This window comes from Argopecten irradians, chromosome 1, assembly GCF_041381155.1.
Source record: "Argopecten irradians isolate NY chromosome 1, Ai_NY, whole genome shotgun sequence".
NCBI classification, from domain to species: Eukaryota; Metazoa; Mollusca; class Bivalvia; order Pectinida; family Pectinidae; genus Argopecten; species Argopecten irradians.
The window spans coordinates 18,440,257-18,456,015 of record NC_091134.1 but is presented as its reverse complement, the minus strand read 5'-3'; the positions used below and the strand labels follow the sequence as shown (position 1 = coordinate 18,456,015).

The window sequence follows — 15,759 nt, the reverse complement described above, 5'->3', positions numbered from 1 at the left end:
AACGACACCATTTATTCGAGAAATTGATTTAATATTAGAAACTATGACAATGACAGCAAAGGAAAATCTGTGATTTTTTTCCTCAATGGCTGTCTATCCTACAACTGGCCCGGTGTTGTCAATACTCCTGTAGAAGACAAAAATTACTAAAAAAATCACAAAATCCTAAGCATTAATAAGTATGAAAAATCAACTCTTTCAGAATATATACAGTAACACACGTTTATAAAGAATCCATGGTTACACCAAAGTGAGTTCGTTGGTCCTCAGAGGTTTGCTAAACTGCGTTTTACTGTAAATACCTGTACAATATCTTCAGACCCGCATTAAATGCGGCGATGTTTCTCGTGAAAAAGTATGAAAGGTACTATAACCTAATAATAATGACATGATTGAAAAGTTTAGCATCTGTTCTTAATATTAGTACACAGAGTAGTAACAATCGCGAAATTATTGTATATCCCCATCAGCTACTTAATACAGCAGAAAACTTCTTACTTATTTGGATTTTTCTGATCGTTACAAACGCCATATAAATACAATGTATAGTTTGCGGCTATGTTAATAGGATTTATTTTTAAATGAACGAATAAATAAATAAATAAATTTGTATCATCGAAAGTTCCTTCCCATTCTTTTACGGAAAATTAATATAAACTTCACAATTCCTTATTTTCTTTTTATGCATTAAGTCGGAAAGTAAATCGGTCGCCCCGTTCGTGCTTTAAAAATGCACATAAAAACAATATTATTGACATTTGTACGATATAATATTCTCGAACATTCATCCCATGAAACAACAAGTTCATTTCGTACAAAGAGATTGCAGTACCTGAGAGAGAAACGAACAAATAAGGAACTAGGGGTGTCATTGTTAGTCATTTGATATTTTACCCAACCTTTAATGCTGACAATGATTATTATTTGGTTACAACTTTGGCATTTATTAATATTAATGACATTTGATAAATGCTCATTTATCGATTACATTTAAGTATTCAAATTTTTTGTTAGCATAAAACAAAGCAGGGTTTACATTTGTTCTTCTTGAACTTAAGGCATTTTATATTATTCTATAGTAGTTTAGAAAACACGATAACGCAATACAGTAGTGGTGAGCCACGTGTTTACTTATTACCTTGTCTCACAGATGTAGTTATACATCCCCATGGGTGGAGGGTGAGTATGATGGACGTGGGTGTGGTTCTTATTGGCACGCTTTCCCCTGGAGGAACACTTCTCGTCTTCCCACAAAAGGTCACGCCCTATCCACTTGAGTGACAGGCAGTTCTCCACATTGGTCCCGTTTGGTTGTCCTGGAGCCCATTTCGTGAAGGAGCCTATAGCAGATCCTGTCTCTAACCATCTGAAGCTGCCTTCAAATGTGTAGTCTGTAGCCCCTATAAACCATTCCGTGATGCCACGCCCTAAAAGTCAAGTTCAATGTTTGAATACTGAAAGCATTCTAAAACATACCAGTTCAATATAGTATCGATCAATGCTTCGTATGTACAATGTACCATATAAATTGTATATGCTTTTTGTTTATTTCGGTCAGTGATGTGAAAAATGTCAAATGTAATAATCTGAATATTGTTAAAAATAGTTTAATATTTGTAACGTTCCGGGTCAATTATCAAATTCCACCCTCAGAGTTACGAAAAGCTCAAGAGGCAATATTATATATATTAATTTTACCACCGACCCCTGACCTACAGATTAATGTCATTATACGTTTACATAAAACATAACATGTTTCTTACATCATTTCCTCTTTTCATGCACATTAGGTTATTGTGTACCCAAAAATGTCATGCATTTTAGCTGTTGCATCAATAATTGTGATAGAATTATAAAAGCGTCTGGGAATGCTGTACATGTACCTCTCAACACGTTCAGAATGGACGCCAGGAAGTCATGCTTATCCTCGCTATCGTCAGTCAGTAGCCAGCTTGACTTGCGTCTACAGTCAGCCTTAAATAGGGGGAAAAATAAGCTACTGGAAACTCACGGAAAGAGACTTTAATACATGCATGTTTGATCAACTACCAATGAGAAATAATACTGTAAAGTGCTAAGAGTAACATAATAAATACGCTAATTAACACGATACGGTGCGTGGTATTTTACATAGAAAATGCTTCTAGCATATACACTTTCATTCTGATCATCTAATAGTTTCACTCATTGGATTTTGGCTTATCATTCATTTCGTTGATTTTAACAAAAAGTCTATCGGATGTATGAATAATTGCAGCACTCTTTCATTTTATCAAACACATGTATAATTTTTAAACAGCACGCCGCTTATTTTTACATATAAAGATCGCTAAATTAGAGAATCATTTTCAAAGTATTTTGCTTTTTCAAATAGTTCTTGCTGCCGAAATCACCTCGGCATCGTTCCACGATTTCTTCCCCGTACTAAACCATATACAGTCTTCTTTGTATTCTGTCCAACCGATATTACACGTCGTTAGCACGACCGGCAATCCTGTAGAAAATATAGCAAGTAAAATGGCACGGTCATTAAATAATTTGATTGTAAAAAAACAGTTTACATTTACGTATGAATCTATTTTATGATATACTTAAAACAATTCCTGCGACGTCATCCATAGTGTATAACAGATGTATAGTTTCACTATCCAATGATGATCAGATGGAAGGTGGTTCGGCCTTCGATAGGTGTGTTTTGTCTGGCCTTTTCTACACCAACGTGTGGTTTATCTTATATATAGTTTATAGAGAACTTTGTAAAAATCCTGTTGCGCGTTTAAAGAAACAATTCAATAAAGTTAATTCTGACACATAACACATAGCCATAAAGCAAAATTGTACATGAAATTTAATATCTACATCCCTTAAGAACAAACATATTGACAATACCCATAGTATTGTTAGTTAATTGTAAAGCTAAGTAAGTAACCAAAGGACAAAATTTATTCACTGCCTACATAGAACATAAGAACATCAAGGCACACACTCTATAAAATCTTAATTAATGCTATGATATTTCAGGAATTTAAACCTATCAATATTTGACCTTATTCCTGTAGGCATGTATGTGTTCGATTAACGCATGCATGGAATATTCGCCATTGAAATAAAAACTGAAATGTTTTAATATAGATGACCGTTAAATGTTAGTCAGGTTAAAAGAATTGTAGTTGCTTATAAAACATTCTTCTTTAAAGGATGCTAACTTTGCTTCTGAAGTTTCAGACTTGTTCGGGTCTGAATCTGCCTTATGAAAATTGTGGCCGAACATTTTGGCAGCCATTTTGCAAACATATTTCTTTTGGGGTTTTTTCACCCATTTTTCGGTTTACATTTTGTTAATTTTTGCTGTAGCTTTTAAACAGATTTACGGTGAAAATACTATAGTCAAATGGAATAAAAAAATAAACGCATGCCCCCACCATATTTATAACATTCATCATTTTAGAAAGAGATGAATTTTACTTTTTTATAACTTAAAGAAAAATAATTTAATGGGTTATTTATCACGACCTTTTAAATCTGACAAAAAACGGCATGTTTTGTGCATATCGTTTTCAAAATTTAGGGGTATGTATGCCAAAGTTGTATTACTATTTTGAGTAAACATGAAAGGCCAATTCAGTTTAATTTTTTACCCTCATTAAAAATGAGACTAAACATCAATTCTTCAATCATTCATTCATACCAGACAACATTAAAGGAACATCTGGTTTGTTGATACGTCATATTTCACATGTCATATACATGTACATGTATGTATCTAAAAAAACGGACACCTGGATTTACCATTTTACCAGGTAACTCACAGTATTATTATAAAAGTGATTTAAAATTAGGTAGACTTATTCTTACCGAGGCACAATAGCAATCCTAATCGAAGATCCATGGTCGTGTAGGTATATAGGTGAAATACTTACCTTGGCATTCTTACAGTACTTATGATAAGAAGTGAAGCCAGAATAGACATGACTGGAAACGGGACAAGCCATTAAACACGTATATTAGATAAAAGCCCAGTCGTCTTTGAATAGTGGGGTCTCTAAATAATAATCATGTATTAATACAGTTAAACTGAGAATTATATAAAGAATCTCTCATGAGTTTTCCTCCATATTAGATTTATGATACGAGTATAGAATTTTTCATTTTTTGGCGAGACATTGGCGATCAACCAATGGAAAATTCGAAACGAAAGTCACAAATCTATTATGAACGGAAACAAGTGAAAGATTCCATTCATCATTTGACTAAAATTTGCCCTTGTTTATTCCCGTTTGGAGTTTTCTACCAGATGATCAATCGATCAATTGAGATTCGGACCGTATCACTAAAATCAAAAATCGGTCAAGTATCAATGCGCCATACTAAGTAGTGCCAATATTCTTGTTCTATAATGTACTTCATTATCAAATCTTAACATGCAAATGATTTACAAATTAAGTAACGAATTCAATGCCACGAAAAACAAGGATGAAATATCTTAAATTTGTGGATCATAAGCGATTATACAATCGACATTTTAGATATTGACGTTTTCGTGAATTTTGGCGCGAAAAACACTTTCACTGACAGGCATTCACGGTTGTCCATGAAGACATGCAGGTCTGTCGGACGTCGTTTTTTCACCGATTTGAACATTTATTGTTTGATTTATTAGTTTTGAACAATTTTTTCATCGACTATTATGTTCAAATCGATACGAGAAAGTAAGCATTGATACGCACCGTTATGAATCTACAGATTAGTGTGGTGTGGTCATTCATCGTTTCGTAATTACATTTCGAAGAAGAAAAAAAAAGAAAGTCGTTTCCCGCGCGTAAAAATACGTACCATTCTTCGGAATCAATCAATCACAATACAGATAGGTTATATTACACGTGTGTAATAAAGAATATATGAAATGTCTTTATTGAAAGGGGAAACACGGAGGTCATATGATAAATGGTTATGTTATATATTACATCATTATATAGTTATCATCATAGACAAAATATTTGCAATGTGGGGTATTTTTGGTAACGTATTGTGCACGATGCTAAGGCGTACATCTCCCACAGTTCATTTCAATTTTCTTTATCCTAACTGTGGAAGAATAATCCATTGTTAAAATAAATAATGCATTGTACATGCATTATGTTATTTTTAGTAATATATTATATATAAACATATATTATGTTTATATCGATGCTAAGGTAATGTGTTCAGACATCTAACCACACAAAAACACATCATGTGGGAAATTCGACATGCTTTATTGTAATATAAAACATTATCATAAGAGCGCTTTTATTTTATCCGACAATTATTTTGAGAACTATTGAAATATAATTATTGATCAAACAGAATTTCTCTGTCTTGTTTTTATTATTTATTTTGAGCCTGCAGTATCAGCATACATGCCTGAATACCTTGGATTGATGAATTCGCTGATTCACCTGTCTTAGCATACAGATTAAGAAGTCTATATGTAGGTCTCAATAACTTATATATACAGATGAGTCGTTCTCAATTATGTCAGTTACTTATCTAGGCCATAGATTACAAAACCTTCGAGCCTTGGATATCTGTTCGTCTTCACTTTCTCAGATTCAACTAACTACCAGACATGAATTTTAACGTACTCTATGCTCTGTGTATGACCTTCGCGGGTAAGCATATGTTTAGTTTTTAAAGTTCATGGAAATTCTGTTCTTACAAACATCGATAGACATCTAATACTCATGCTACCAATTACATTATTATGTCATTATTATTGAATGTATTATTTTGAAATCGCACAATCTTTTCACGACACCACATTTTAGGGATCTTGGCGACATTAATTAATAACTAAATATTGAATTATAAGTTTAAGTATTGTTTTGTTACTTAACTTGTTCAAATATATAAAGATAGATAGCTTATAAATGTAATGTGTTAAGAAGAAATTATAAGTTTAAGTATTTTTTTTGTTACTTAACTTGTTCAAATATATAAAGATAGACAGCTTATGAATGTCAAATGTTAAGAAGAGATTATGGTAAGTTTTACCTTCCGTCGTCCCATAACAACCATGCACGCTCTGTAATTCATTTCATGAAATCATGAAGACATCTTTTTTCCCGTTCAAATCTTAATTTTGTTGATATTTGTAATATTTTATTAGAATTTTGGTTTGCACAACATAATGCCAACATTATAGTTTTTATTAGCTTTACTCTATTAATCTTATCTACATTTTCAAAAGTGTCCGATCTCGATGATTGATTGCAAAATATAGAACTATAATTTTATCTATCGTTTAATGCTGTCTTGCACTAGTTTGTATTCCCCTAAACAAACGTGATACCACTTGGATAGGATACTATATTATACTACAGTGTTTTAAGTTTATTTTTACAGTCGTAGTAGTAGTTAAATCAAGGAACTGTGAGCAAGGTTGGGCGCAGTTCAAAGAGGACTGCATCTTCTTTGGCCACGATCGTACTACATGGGATGACGCCGAGGTCAGTAAAATCAAACAAATTGTATTGGTTTAGTTTGAATTACGTTTAATGATGTGATTCTTTTATTTTTTGAAAACATAACAATAAATATTTAATAAATTTAACTTTTAATGATTTTCACATCAATGCGTTCGTATAAAAATGTTAGTTTTAAGTGAAACATAAAATTTTTGTTCTAGAAAAGATGCAGGGACAGAGGTGCATGGCTCCTCTCAGACGACAATGAAGAAAAACACGACTTCCTTTCGGACATGATGAATGTTTTGTTTAGTGAGTAATGCGGTAACTTTGGGGTACGAGCCCGTCAATCATTTTAAAATGTATACATGTATTGTGTCATGGTTGCATTCTAGTAATTATTTTGATAAAATGCTGTAAAAAGTCCGTTACGTCAGTAGTAAAATCGCAGTATATATAATGGAAGTTTCTTTGGTAGTAGAACATAATAAAGTGACCCATTGAAAAAATGCAGTTTTATAATTCAATTAGGATTACAACGATGCAATTATCTATTTATAAATATCCCAATGAAAGAAGTAGAATCTGATCAAGTTGTACGCTTTGATAAATAACCATTATTTATTCATTTAGTATCATTCAGTTTTACATATTCTGATATGTACATTTATTGTTTAACGTTTCTAATGCTTTGAGATTGATGGATTAAATACTAAACTTAAAGCTTGCCACTTGAACTTTCAAACCATGAAAAACAAACGAAATACGTTTTCGGAGAATGAAAATAGACTTTGCAAAAAACTAGTAAAAACCTTTTAATATTACAGTTCGGTCATTGTCTATATTCCAGACTGGCATTATGAAAGGTTTTTCATTGGTGGATCAGATTATTACTTTGAGGGACAGTTCCGTTGGGTAGAGACTGGTATGAATGTCGGCCCATTTTCCCGATGGGCGACAGGACAACCCCAGATGAATAACACCCGCAACTGCCTAATGTTGACTTGGGAAAACGACCAGCTAGTCTGGTCAGACCAGAATTGCAGACCCAGGGAATACACATACTACATATGCGAAAAACTGTTAGTAAAATGTCCACTATAGGTGTTTAACAGTTTATAGATTATTGCTTTATCCAACATTATTTTTTAACAAACTTTATTTTCGGGAATGGACAAGACCGTATTTAATCTAAATACATAACTTATAATGTAAGTCAGAGATAAACATCTATATTCTAGGTCCTGAATTACCTTGTTTGTATTATTGCATTCGTTTTTAAAATTGAAAGAAAACTTGCTGGTAATTGAAATTAAATTAGCTATAGGGACGCATCTTTTTCAACGTTTTCTATCAAGCGTCATTTACTTTAGATTTAGTTTTCATGCGCCTTTTGAATAACTCTGCGATTTAAATTAACTTTACCGTTATTTATTTCAGTGCCAACTCCACCAGCCCCGGCGTTATTGGATAACTATATAGAGCTGCCTTACTCGCAATTAGCTATTACTTGTGTTATCAATAAAGCAATGCAATTATTAAGAAGAAATTTGTTTTTTTTTTCCTCATTGCATTTTTGTTTTATTTAATTATGATTTTTATTTCAAATGGTTAAAGATGCTCCACCGCCGACAAATGGTATTTTTTCACTATCAAAAACAGGAGAAGACGATTTAGTACTTTTCTTCAGTTACAAAAGTTACTTACTTTACACCATTACCAACATTGAAAAGTATGAGCTTCTAATTTTTACTTCAGTTTAAAAATATGAAAAATAATTAATTGCATCCCGAAAAAATTCCGTGACACTATATCCTATATGGAATGAAGTACTGATTGAGCATGCACCAAAGGCAAAATAAATTATTTTACTTTTTGTCTTAATTAGACATATATATATATATATGTATATATATATATATATATATATATTACGATAATACACCAATATTGTTCAAATAATGAATATCATCTATGCTATGTCGGCGGTGGAGCATCTTTAATGCGTTTGAGTAGTCGTATGACGAATCTAATCGATAAAGCAAACCTACATTGTAGTTTGCACTACCCAGTTTTCTTCAGTTTCCATATATTGGTTTGCTCAATTCTAATTAGTTAATGCCTTTAAAGTAAGATTTTACGATATAGGTGATTTTTGAAAACAAGTTTGCTTACACCTTAAAAAATTTTGCATATTAAGATATATATTGTACATGAACCCCCTTATGTAGGTATCATTGTACCCATACTATTTTCATATTTTCCTTTTTTATTTTGTACATTTGTAAAAACTTTTCAAATTAATTACAAAACAGTGAATTTTACAGATTGTCTATGAACCTATTACATAAATTTAAATAAATTAAGTATAGAACGTATTTGAATATCTGTTGTCATTATATTCTGAATTTATATTCTGTACCAAGTACTGCATGGACTTGGCATTTCTTATATCTCCCTCACCGTTACATTGTACTAGTGTTTCTCGGGTTTTCGGCCTCGATAAAGTTTGACCCAGGTATTTGTTTATCCTATCTTCATCATATCGTCATTTGTAATGCTTGTTTGCAAAGAAGAAAAAACACATCCGTTAGACAAAAAAACTCCGTTATATTAATTGCTAAATTGATATTGGATTTTTAGACTCATTGAAAAGCATTAACAGTGTTCCCACAAAAAAACTAGTATACCAATGTTTCATTGAAAAAGAAATTGAAAATTTAAGCATTTAAAGGTCTAAGTATATTTGTGTCTACTGGTATGATTGTAAGCCATTTTCATCAATATTCTGTGTCCCTGAGCACCTCCTTACTTACATCCCCCTCCCACCTTCGGTATTGAATATTTTCTACGTTTGAACATTTACACGGTTAGGAACACCATATTGGATGTCTCAGGAAAACATCAGACACATGTAAGGAGAATTGACACTTAAGGCAAACTATTTTTTATGTATTTGGTAAATCCTTTCGCGGAGTTTTGCGATTATTAATATCATAATATCAATACTTTCATGGCAAATTTTTTTGCTTGTGTATTAGATTTTCATACAAAGAGAAGTACAATCGTAGGTCACGTGCATATTTATTTACCGTATATTCAGTATATATATTAAATAATGTGTAGTTACTTTATTTCATTTTCCATAGATAAAATATATAAGATAAGACCTATAATAAATTGAGCGCTTATCGCCTGCGGACCGAGCTGTACGCCTTCAAATTACATAACGTTAACCTATAGGCTTAAACGTAGACATGGCTTCGTATCGGCTATTTAATGTTGTCTTGGCGTTAATCGGTAAGCAGAATCATTCATTATTACAAGCATAAAAATTAATTTTAAGTCATTATAAAAAGTATTTATTGTTTTACTAAACAACCCTAGTAATAGATTGCTCGCTACAGACAATGCAATCTGACAAATCTGACAAAATTTTATTTTGGTAATGAAAAAGACAGTATAAATATTTCGGCATATTTCAAGCTGCTCTGAAATAAGGATAATTAATTAATTTACAATTCTTGACAAAATTCTTCAACTGTTTTGATGATAAGTAGATGATGAATTTAAAATGAGTTGATTGGATAGGGATAAAACAAAGTAAATATGTTCGTACCTCCCGTTCATTAAAGGTTGCGGTATATCAAAGCCATTAAAAAAACGTAATTGCAAAACCGGGGTTTTAAGGAATTGCACAGCATGTGCATCCACCCTCTTCGCTGTGGACATGGAAAGACGGATGTCGCACTATGACACTAGCTCGTCGGCACTTCGGGTCAAGTGATCTTATAAACATAATACTTATTTTGTTAATTTATCATAATAATAATATTTGTGTTGAATTATTACCGTAACAAACTGATACATTCTTTCCTTTTATACAATGCATTTGATATACAAATGCAATTTGATTTGTTTCGCCAGTTTTAGCCGAAGTGAGAAGCAAAAATTGTGAGCATGGATGGGGAGAGTTCAAAGAAGATTGCATCTTCTTTGGCCACGACCGTACGACTTGGGATGATGCCGAGGTATACATATATAGTCTGTTATCACATATTCATCTTGCGCACCATTCGTGTTAAACGTTAGTAGCTTTAACGACGGAGGTAGATACATTTTACTGCGGTTTGTGAATACTATACACGCATTTCAGTGATAATAGTAGTTTAGCGCTTTTTCGCGGTAGACACTTTGTGATTCACTTTGATTTCGTATGGTGGCATATTTCTGCCATCGATTTGCCGACTTACGACTCAATGATGTCGACATAATTAAGGCATTAATTCGACATCATATCGGAAGATGTCGACATAAACAGAAGAATATGTCGACTTACTACATGAACCTGCCCACATAATAATTCCAAGATAATTATGTAGAAAGTTGGTAACTCGGCGATTAATCGTGGTTATGCTCGGGTGTGACACCGACTTGTCAGTTATTGATGTCGACATCTAAACTAAACGATGTCGACATCTGGTGTTGAAAGTGGAAATCAAAGGCCACCCTTTCATAGAGCACTGTGTATATGCAGCAAGGCACCATACAGCAGAGTTCGACGTTGATTTTGTTAATTCAGAAAAGTTTTTATTTATTTGATTTCAAAATTAAAAATTGTGATCCTGCACATCCCGGCCATGCAGCTGTAGCCTGCGTGTACGTACACATTGTACATGTACAATGTAGCTGTCAGTCCGAGCTGAGGAAGTTAGAGTGCAAAAGGACTCTTCATTGTACAACGAATTTCCATCCTCTTGGCCATAATCATTTATTAATATATATATCCGTGGGTTGAAGATTCGTTTAAAAGCTGTGTGTGTGTTTTGTGGATTAGGATTCGTACCAAGTCCATGTGGTACATACCGTACTATACTATATTACAATGATTTTTTCAAGATTTCGTTTTCTTGCGAATCACGAAAATTACCAGTTACGTAATTTAAAGTTACTAAATCATTAGATTTACATAGATTTCTTAGGGTTTTTGACTTCCTACAAACGTTCTTATACCTGAAATTAGAAAGTTTTCAAAATTACAACATTTAATTTGAACTATTGGCAATGTTTATCAACGTTAAAATATCGCCAAACACAATAAGAAATTGTATCTGTCGGCATTGAATGTTTACAACGGAAAGAACCGAGTGCACCTTTGAGTTCGGAATCGAGGTCGCTGAAAATCTCATCCGGCTAATGGATATAGATGTAATAACACCACTAAGAGGCAACTTATATTTTATCGGTTACATTGGCCTGATTAAGCGTAATAGCCGATAAGAAACGTAATGGGGGGATTGATTCTTTAATTCAACACACAACCATATATACTTTATAAACTTTTTTCATATATCGTTGAGTAGAATCCTTGTACACATTTATAGACAGTGGCATCGATAAACGGAAAACTAATGAATACTCAAATTGCCATGCTAGCGATATTTTGGTGTGGTGTTGGGGGGGGGGGGGGGCAATCTCCTACGAGAAAAAAATATTACGATTTAGAATGGCTAAGATGAGTTTAACGATGCATTTTGATGAATTTCAGTTGCGAGCGCCGAAGACGCGAGAATTTAGTGTTTGAGGGGTCCGGGGGTCTCCCCCGGGAAATACATTACGATGATGCATTTTGATGAATGTGGGAGCGCCTGAAGGCGCGAGCTTTGGGTGTTTGAGGAGGTCCGAGGGTCTCCCCCGGGTAAAAATATTAGATTTAGAATGGCTGTGATGAGTTTTACGATATATTTTAATGATTTTAAAGCGTTCTTAACATAATACTTTTTTTTATTTAAAGTTACCTGCATTAAGAATTGGTAATTGTGAATGCCGTCATATCTATGCAACTCGATCTGAACATACTGGCTTCACACCATCGGTACATTGTTGTTTAACACAAAATAATAATGAATTAATTGTTTTGCTACGTCATATAAACAGATGAATCTTTTAAGAGACATTTTTTAAAATAGTACGTAGAATCCCCTGATTGACATTTTAAGTCTAGTTCACGAAAATGTGCAGGAGGACCCTATTTTCTTTCAAATGTGCAATTTTAGAACATTTCAGTCGGCGAAAATGGAGGAATGGGCCAAATAGAAATGTTTGCCCTCGTCCTGGGAAACGGGGAGGCAATTGCCCCCCCCCCCCGACCCCCTCCAACCCCAACCCCCACCTCCCACACCCGCTTCCTACGCCCCTGTATCTACATTGCCAAGTAAAACAGCATAGTTCTATGAAGCTTTAGAGTATTTGATGGAAATATGACAAGAAGTGAGAGGTATTTTCATCCGTTAATTATGTATATATTATACATGAATACAGATGTACATGTACAATATTAAGCAAACATATATGTACATAGGTCTACAATGCATATGTAAGGTATATTTTTGCTTTGAATACATAAAAGTACACATAAAATTTAGATATATAGTAAGGCTGATTTTTTAAAAAGTAAATCAGATGTAAAAAAAGTTATATAACTATATTGACATATAGCGGAATGTCCATTAGACGGATAGAGACTATAGGTATATATAGGGAATGTCTATTAGACGGATAGACACTATAACTAAGGATATATAGGGAATTTCCATTAGACGGATATATATTATAGCTAGGGCTATATAAGGAAAGTCCATTAGACGGATAAAGACTATAACTAGAGATATATAGGGAATGCCCATTAGACGGATAGACATTATAACTAAGGATATACAATGTATACGGAATGTCAAATATTGATATAATGATAAAAGAAATACACGTACTTACTTAGTCCGCTAAACATGCCTATATTATTAGTTTTTCGCCATTTTTTCCTTATTATAAAGTCTATATATTAGGCCATTTTTTTAAAAGCCTGATAATATTGGCAGGTTTAGCGGAATAGTAAATAATATCATGACAAATGAAAATAAAATAATAGTAGAAGCAAGTATAAAACCATATAATATAATGAAAACCCTTCTTTATGGCTACAAAAACCTGTACAGTATAGGATTATTTACACTTAGAAACTCTTCACAAAAATTGTTGCATACGTTTCAACGTTTATTAGATTAACACAGTAATCAGGAACCTGTAGTCGATAAATTTGTGTTTTCCGTCGATAGTAGATATGTCAATTAGACAGATGAAATTTCCTTCGATCGGATGTTTGGAATGTTCACGCGTCGCGCATGCACATAGGGGTTGTTTACACTCGCCGAAAGATAATAATATGAAATAGTGACTAGGTCGGTCCTATTTATTTTCAGTTTTTCTCCATTTTGAACAAAATTGTTATACAAACTTTTAAATATTGTTATTAACACAAAGTACACAACTTTTACAATTAATTTTAGTCCTATAATTCTTTTTATCTTTTATTACATGATTTTTTAGCGATTTAGTCCCTTTAAAAGCCAAAAAGGTCACAGTACAGATACACAATACCCATTTGGAAACCGGATTTACTTGTTAGCTTGCCCTGTCCATATATATACATAAATATTTACATCCCTCGATACAACGAATTTTTGTTACGGTCTTAATGGCCTAAAAATCCTCCCGGGACGCGGTTTTAGCTCCAAACTCGGGATATATATCTGCATCTATTTTTCGTAGTAAAAACGTAGTAAAAAAAAAGTCACGTGATTATACCTCATTCATGCCATTGGCCGGAATATACAATTGTATTATGGGTAACTAGTGATCACGTGATTGTGTGTTTACTTCCAAATATGGTGATAGTTTGCTTGCCATTTCTTCGGAGAAATTGATTTATTTAAAAATATTTAGACTCCAAAATGTTTTTAATATTGCATGCATATCATTTTGACTTGCACATATGTATTATTTTACTATATATAATGAACTGAAATGAGTTATAAAACTGCCATTTCCACGTTTTGTAAATAAATAATATAATGCTAATTGACCAATTCAATAGGTCTAACCGTCTAATCTAAAATCAGCGAAGATCGGCTACTCCCGGCTAAATTCGTAGAATTCTAAATTTATATTTTTATATATATTATTACCTGCTTTAGGGTTCAGAACATATACATATAACACAGAGAAGATAAGATCTTCGTCAAAAGGCCTAATTATGTATAAATACCAGGTCAGAGAAATCACTCTATTTGGAAGTAAACACACACTAATGTGATCACTAGTTACCCATAACACAATTCCATATTTATTTCGGCCAATGGCATGAATGAGGTATGATCACGTGACTTGTTTTACTACGTTTGACTACAAAGAACGCGTGTTTTGTACCATAATTGGGAAAATCCCCCCGGATCGTGATTTCATTTCCACCATTTGAAACAGAAGGCTTAGAGTAGACTTTGATTGTGAAACATTGATAAATTGAAGATTACATGTTGTGCCATGGCAGATGTCAAAGTTAATGTATATATACTCGACAATTACTTGAAACATCATCTAATAAATTTGTGTTGAAAATATAATTGATGTTGACCAGGAAATGTACCAGTCTAAATTTTGGTTGAATAATGCATGGAGAGTGAATTAATCTTAACTTTTCCACTTTGTGGAAATCCTTCAAAACGGATTTATCTCCCTTGATTAAAATGACATACCATGTACCTTTGCTATGATAAAATGTTGTTTTTTTTCATTTTTTTAAAATTCAATAATGAATGCAGATCAAATGTATTATTCAAATATCTGTATTAATTTGATTTGAAACATATTTGTTTTGCTGAAAATTTACAAAAAAAAAAAAAAATAATATCAATACAAAATATTCATGTTTGTAATTTTATTGTTGTTGTTTTTGTACTTGCTGTACAATGTACAATGAGAAAAACCGTGATGTGGAGAAGAAGTTTGTTAGAATTTGAATTGTTTACAAATTGATGAAAATTGAGAATGAGCAGGATCCAATAAAGATATATATGTCTAACAGTCAACTGAATTCCGATATGTACAGCTATAAATAATGTTTTGCTTTTAAACAAACAAATAAATATGTCTCAGCCCTGTGACTTGGCACATAGGTCAAGATCATTGATTTGAACCAACTTTGTATCCCTTCATCCCAGCATACTATGGCCCAATAACATGTCCATGTATGAGGTTCTTGGTTATTAAGAAGATTGTAAATTGTTTACAACAGACACTGGATGATGCCGGCCAAAAGACAATTGCAATAGGTCACACAGGAGGAGATTAATTCAACACACAACCATATCTACTTTATAAACTTTTTCTCATAAATCATTACATATAATCCTTGTACACATCCGTATCAGTGGCGACGCTAACAGGAAATTAATGAATATGCAATATGGCGTGTGAG

At 32.9% G+C, this 15,759-nt stretch overlaps 2 protein-coding genes across 2 annotated transcripts; one reads left to right on the top strand and one right to left on the bottom strand.

Moving 5' to 3' along the window:
* Positions 1-10: 10 nt before the first annotated feature.
* On the bottom strand, positions 11-3,962 carry LOC138319575 (perlucin-like). Its single transcript, XM_069262730.1, has 5 exons — positions 3,856-3,962; positions 2,394-2,494; positions 1,884-1,974; positions 1,139-1,427; positions 11-127 (listed from the first exon to the last, which is right to left on the bottom strand). The coding sequence occupies exons 1-5, from the start codon at positions 3,887-3,889 to the stop codon at positions 94-96; spliced, it is 549 nt and encodes a 182-aa protein (XP_069118831.1). The 5' UTR covers positions 3,890-3,962; the 3' UTR covers positions 11-93.
* A 1,547-nt stretch (positions 3,963-5,509) lies between these two features.
* On the top strand, positions 5,510-7,995 carry LOC138319585 (C-type lectin domain family 4 member D-like). The gene is made up of 5 exons (XM_069262739.1): positions 5,510-5,651; positions 6,385-6,488; positions 6,668-6,758; positions 7,297-7,528; positions 7,887-7,995. Exons 1-5 carry the CDS (start codon positions 5,609-5,611, stop codon positions 7,918-7,920), a joined length of 504 nt encoding a protein of 167 aa, XP_069118840.1. The 5' UTR covers positions 5,510-5,608; the 3' UTR covers positions 7,921-7,995.
* Positions 7,996-15,759: the final 7,764 nt, after the last annotated feature.